The sequence below is a fragment of the Bactrocera latifrons genome, unplaced genomic scaffold, assembly GCF_001853355.1.
Source record: "Bactrocera latifrons isolate USDA-ARS-PBARC rearing strain unplaced genomic scaffold, ASM185335v1 scaffold_634, whole genome shotgun sequence".
In the NCBI taxonomy this organism is placed as follows: domain Eukaryota; kingdom Metazoa; phylum Arthropoda; class Insecta; order Diptera; family Tephritidae; genus Bactrocera; species Bactrocera latifrons.
The window spans coordinates 18,240-25,092 of NW_017537306.1; the positions used below are offsets into that span (position 1 = coordinate 18,240).

Here is a 6,853-nt window from a genome sequence, read left to right on the forward strand (position 1 = left end):
TCGAACACACATGTGTGTCATGTATGCCCACTTTTAACAAGATAGTACCAGATGGCAGAATATTTGTACATCGTCTTAAGTGCCAAAAATATAATTCTAGGTACACTCTTAACACAATAAGCATGGTGGCGGAAATATTATGGTTTGTGGAGACTTTCTTGGCATTATGTAGATCTTTTCCTAAGATTTAATGGAAAACGGGACAAGTTAAAGTCCTTGCACATTTTAAAAAACCATATGGAACCATATGCTTTTGAGTCTATGCCAATTGAATGGATATTTATGCAAGACAACGATTTCAAACACGCCTCGAAGCTAGTTAAAAATTGGTTTTCTGCAGAAAGGATAGATATTTTGGAATGGATAGCGCAAAGCCATGACTTAAATCCAATTGAAAACTATGCAATGAAGTCAAGACTGAAATTGCAAAGGTTAATTATAAAAATGTGGACGATTTCTGGCCTGCCGTTATAGACCTGACAGACGACAGCGCTAATATGCATTCTTCTTCTTCTTAATTGGCGTAGATACCGCTTACGCGATTATAGGCGAGTTAACAACAGCGCGCCAGTCTTTTCTTCTTTTCGCTACGTGGCGCCAATTGGACATTCCAAGCGTAGTCAGGTCCTTCTCCACCTGGTCCTTTCAACGGAGTGGAGGTCTTCCTCTTCCTCTGCTTCCCCCGGCGGGTACACCGTCGAATACTTTGAGAGCTGGAGTGTTTCGAACATTCGGACAACATCATCTCGCCTGTGCAGCCGCTGTCTTTTAATTCGCTGAACTAGGTCAATGTCGTACGTGGCCAACGCGAAAAGGACCATAAATCTTTAGCAGAACTTTYCTCTCGAAAACTCGCAACGTCGACTCATCAGTTGTTGTCATCGTCCAAGCCTCTGCACCATATAGCAGGACGGGTATTATGAGTAACTTATAGGGTTTGGTTTTTGTTTGTCGGGAGAGGACTTTGCTTCTCAATTGCCTACTCTGTCCGAAGTAGCACCTGTTGGGAAGAGTTATCCTACGTTGGATTTCCAGGTTGGCACTGTTGGTGGTGTTTACGCTGGTTCCAAGATAGACGAAATTATCTACGACTTCAAAGTTATGACTGTCAAAAGTGACGTAAGAGCCTAGTCGCGAGTGCGACGACTGTTGGTTTGATGACAGGAGATATTTCGTCTTGCCCTCGTTCACTGCCAATCCCATTTGTGTTGCTTCCTTGTCCAGTCTGGAGAAAGCAGAACTAACGGCGCGGGTGTTGAGGCCGATATACGCCAGCAGCTGTACACTCTTATAGAAGATTGTACCTTCTCTATTTAGTTCTGCAGCTCTAATTATTTTCTCCAGAAGCAAGTTGAAGAAATCGCACGATAGGGAGTCGCCTTGTCTGAAACCTCGTTTGGTATCGAACGGCTCGGAGATGTCCTTCCCGATTCTGACGGAGCTTTTGGTGTTGCTCAACGTCAGTTTACATAGCCGTATTAGTTTTGCGGGGATATATATATACGCATTAGCGGGCTTAATTTACATTTACTTGCGCATTTGACCCTTGTTAATGCAAGTTTGCACTGCAACACTGCTCAATAATGGTCGATTTTTCCTATTTTTTGACAGAGGTCGCTTGAAGTCTGCTGCCTCCCTTGCGATTACAGAATCAGAGGTAAGCAGTTTTATATTGCTAATTAAATTATATGCAAGTATATTAAAAAAACCAATTTTAATATTTTTAGAAAAAGGCAGAAAATAAACAACGCACAATTTGCTATCCAATATTCTTAACTTTTCCGTACACTTTTCMGATTTACAATCAATTATTGCTTTTAGTTTCACTCTATTAACTTTTAATGTAGTTAATAATAAACTTTTTGCGTTAAATTTATATTGATTTTCCAAAAATTCCAAGAATTTTTATTAATAATTTATTCTATTCATTTTTGATTCACCTTTTTTAAATAAGTATACAGATTTCACTATCAGCTGTCGAAATGAACAAGTATGCCGTCTGTCGCCATCAAATTTCAATGCGCATTAGTGTTGCTTAAGGCGCATTAATTTTGCTTGTCAGGGCTATTAAAAACCTTAAGCTAAGTGTCAGAATCTCGTAGTCGCTGGCGTGAAGCAGTCATTAAAAATAAAGGCTACATCACAAAATATTAACAATAAAAACGTTTGTATAAAATAAAATTTATGGAAATGCAATACGCACTAATTGTCCACCCTCTTTTAGGTTGTGCCATTTATATGTCTAGCTCATTATACTGAAGTTTTCGCATTTTGATGTTTATTTTTTTATCAATAAATTACAACTTTATTTTGTACTGTTATTGAAAACAAAGTATGAACCTTTAAAAAAACCCAAACACTCATTTATAATACCGTAACACAAGAAAGAAGATATAAAAAATGTGTAATTTATGTGTCCATAGCTGTATATAGTAGTTAATTAATTAAATGACAAGTGCGGTTGGTCCAAACTATTGGGTTTATATAAAAAAAACTAGTATGTTTAAAGCGGCCTGCTCTTTTTTCAGATGTTAATTATTTTTTTAGAGTAAATATATTTGTATTTACACATTGTTAGCACTAATATACTCAATTATAATGAATGGTATATAAATATGTGAAAAAAATAAAATTAATAATTGTACAATTAAAAAGTTTTCTTTGAAATTGTAAGAATATTTAGGAGTAGGAATCAAACAAGGCAACCCTGCATYAGCCGACGATTAGGGTAATTAGAGCAGTTCAGCTATATTTTTACATACATATAAAATTTATAAGATACTGCTGAATGAGCGCAGCAGAAATATATGTATACATACGTATGAGGGGAAAAGTGGTTAGAATCTGCAGAAGTTTATGGCGAGATCACCACTTTTTCACTAGTTTTGAGGATTTTACAACCTAGTGTTTCAATAGTTTTTTCCACGGTAGAGGAGGAGTAGAGTCACTATCAACTGATGTTATGTAAACAAAGCCACAGCTGAGAGGTGCCACTGTAGAAACGTCAAGGGGAGTCCGGGGTTGAGTTTCTATTGGAGTCCAAGATGGCCGACTTTTAACCGGAAAATGGTTGCATTGTGTTATTTTCTAAAAAATAATGGAGAAGTTGTCCCAAAAACATTGGTTATATATAAAACTTTACTATATTTTCAAAAGAAAATACTTTTATTTTAATATATATTTTTAAAGATGAGAACAATATTAGCAAATACATGAAAAATAAAGTTTTTTATATATGCCTGTTTTTAACTGTGGTAAGTTCACCACAGAAAAATATTATGAACAAATAAGCAACCATGTCGAATGGTGGGGTCCAGAATATGCTCATTGACAGCCATATTTATATTTTTGTCATCATAACGCAGGTTTTTGCAAAACAATTTGTTTTAATTTATTTCATGGGACAATCCTTTACTATGGTTTATTTAGTTATTTGAATCTGGAAGAAGTGTTTGTCAATTTTCATTGGGAAGATAAATAACAGATCGACTGGGATTATATTCCAATAAATGTACGAAATAACTAAACATGGCTTCGCCAATATTGCTGCGTAATGAGTCAGGTGCTTTTCCAATTTTATGATTTAAGAGATGAAAAAGCGATACGCGATGCTCTGAAGTACTCAAATGTAGTTATCAACTTAGTGGGTACTGAATTCGAGACAAAATTTTAAATTCAATGACGTGCTCGTGGAAGGTGCACGACGCATTGCTAGGTAAGCTAAAATTTAACTTTATTTCAAAAGATTTACCATGTATTTTTTAATTTTTTTTTTATAGAATCAGCAAAGAAGCTGGTGTACAACRTTTGATTATTTGTCTGCATTAAAAGCTAGTCCCAAACCAATGAGCTTTGTGCTTGAGGGTTTTGAAGAGCAAATACTACAATGAATGTGATGTTCGGATGTAGCACAAGCTATTGTCAATTGCGCTAAGGATCCCGATCAAGCTGTTGGGTAGGTTTTGAGCAAAATTGAACTTTCATACTTTCTAATATGCTAAACAYKCAACATCCACCTTGCAGGCCAAAGCGTTACCAGTTGAGAGAATTAATTGACTGGTTCCATCGTATTATGCGCAAAGATGAAAAATGGTGGGGTACCGTTTTTAAGACATGCGTTGCGATCCTACCACCTTCCTATTGAAAGTCAAGATCACTGAGCTTATCTGTCTTGGACAACCTATTGGTGAGCTACATATTGGTGAGGAACGTATCGATCGCGAATTTATTACTGATGTCACTTGGGTGTACAATTGACCTCCATGGAAGAGCAAGTACCATGGGAATTGCSACCATATCGTGCTGCGCAATATCATGATGCCGAATTGGGAGAGTGGCGGACTCAGCTCCACCAAAACCGATAAAACATCGGGAAGAACTATGTATGTTTGCATAAAACTACTATAATGGCAACACCGCTAACAACAACAGTCAAGCAAACATTTGCATCGACGCGAATTACAATTCGTCTTTACATCTAGTGAATTATGGTCGATTAGGAACGATGTGGAAATTGATAATTAAACTTTAAAAAACAAAAAAATTAAATTTGGTTTATAATAAACCGCTATTAAAAATTAGGTAATTTGAGGTGTATTTTTTTTTTTTTTTTTTTTTTTTTTTTTTTTTTTTTTTTTTTTTTTTTTTTTTTTTTTTTTTTTTTTTTTTTTTTTTTTTTTTTTTTTTTTTTTGCCAAACCAGTTATTATCGATTAGGATAATTTCAAATGGAGTATCTTTGAACAATAATTTTTTATTTTTCAAATATTATGCCAGTATTGCTATTGAGCATGGCAAAACTGTGTTACGCAAGCTAATTTAAACTACTTKTTACTACTATATAGATATTGCAAAATCAAAAAATAATTCCTTTAAGAATCCTTTTTTTTTTAAAAACATTTGAACTAAAAACTAACATGGTAAATCTGTTAGGATGGTCAAATACTCCATTTGCGATCGAGTAGGATTCCTGATCGCCGGCGTATAGCTAAATTCTGACACATAAAAAGTATATTTAGTTTGTGATTACAAAAATTATACTTAAAATATAAGAAACATGGCTATTATAATTATCTTWCAATAAAAATTGGGTTTTACTGCTCAGACTAATTATTATGATATGTAATACCAAATTTTTCGACAATAGTTATCTCTTTTGGTGCACTCATTATCAAAAATAGTTTCCATATTGTTCGTGAATAAGTTAACTAAAACGCTTAAAAATATGTAGCATATTAATTTATATCAAGAAGATTTAATTATATCTTTTGATAACAGCATTRAATTCCATTCTATAAGCAAAATTTTAAATAGTATTTACAAATGTATAAATAGTAAGTAAGTTATATATAGTATGTCGAGTCGTTTTTTAAGTAGTCGATGTGACTATTCCATTTGTATCTATTATTAAATATAAGTCCGAGTATTTTTAGGTTGTTAACAGAGCTTATGTAGATGTTGTTGCAGAGGGTGTTAACCTGGCAGTTGTGCTTTCTACATATGTGGATGTGTTTGCATTTTTGTAGTGATAGTTGGGCCCCTGAGTATTTTGACCAGTTGGTAATGTCGTTATGTAGGTTGCTGAGATCTATCGGAGTGTTCTGTTAATTTTTTTTATAATAATGAAGTCGTCAGCGTATGCCAGGAAGTTTAATTCCTTGTGAAGGGAAATGATATTACTTAGCTTATTGTAAGCAATGATTAAGAGTATAACGGATAATGGTGGTCCCTGTGTGATACCATTCTGTAGGGGATATTGTTGAGAATAATGTAAATTTATTTTTATTTTGATAGTTCTGTTATTCAGATAATTCTTTATGTATCGGAAAATTTTTGGGCCGATATTCCAGAGTATAAGTTGGTCCAAAATGGAGTGTAGTCCCACTTTGTCGAAGGCTTTGGAGGAGTCTAGAGAGACGATTGATAGGTGTTTTTTGGCCGATAGGGATTGAGTGATCTAATAGTCTAGATATACTAGGAAATCAGACACTGGTTTTCTCATCCTGAACCCCATCTGATGACTATGTATGAGTTTGTCTGTGGCGACAAACCACCATAATTCATTGGCAATGATCTTGGCTAGTACTTTTGAGCAGCGTGGATTGAGATAAATAGGTCGGTTTAATTAAAGTTTTATCGAGATCTGGTTTTAGTATGAAGATTACCGTACTATTTTTGTATATCTSCGGTAAGTATCGATTGAATATATTGTTGAACAGATCAAACAGTCRGTGTTTTACGGTTTTTGGTAGATGTTGTAACATTTGGTAAGATATACGGTCAAGACCGGGTGTTTTGCCTTTGAGTCTATTTAGTGCAATGTCTAACTCCAAATAGCTGATATTTTCTTCGATAAAGGAAGCAGATCCAAATATATTCGCAATTTCCGCTTTTTCTGTAGTTGTATTTCCATTTAAGAGTTTTGTATCGATACAATGAATTGACGATCTGGGTTTTATTCCGCAAAAGGAGCGAATTTCCTGGTTGTGTGTGCGGATTAATATTTGAGGTGAATTGACTAATAGACTTTGCTTTTGCTATCTTTATGTTTCGCCTGAATATTGCTTGTGCCTTCTTATATTGAATTATATTGTCGTTCGAGATGTTTCTTTTTAATTTATTCCAATGGTGATTTTTTAATATTTTTAGTTCTTGTAGTGTGTTGTTCCACCATGGGACTGTATATTTTCTTTTGCTTGATGTTTGGGATATTGATTMATTGGCGGCTTGAAGTAAGATCCTGTGGATATTTGCAGTTTCTTTGTTGATATTTGTGCTAACCGGTCTATTGTTGCTAAAATGGCTTGCTAGGAGATGAAACTGGGTCCAGTTTGCTTTATTTAGATTGAATTTGG

General features: G+C 34.6%; 1 protein-coding gene and 1 pseudogene across 1 annotated transcript in view; one reads left to right on the plus strand and one right to left on the minus strand.

Moving 5' to 3' along the window:
- Window positions 1–2,704: 2,704 nt before the first annotated feature.
- The window catches only part of LOC108975309 (ER membrane protein complex subunit 2-like), a 77,223-nt gene continuing 73,074 nt past the window's right edge, over window positions 2,705–6,853 (minus strand). The window contains exon 4 of the mRNA XM_018943693.1: window positions 2,705–3,087. Coding sequence (XP_018799238.1) covers window positions 2,902–3,087 — 186 coding nt within the window. The 3' untranslated portion in view covers window positions 2,705–2,901. The remainder of the gene's footprint in view (window positions 3,088–6,853) is intronic.
- LOC108975305 lies at window positions 3,554–4,396 on the plus strand (annotated as a pseudogene).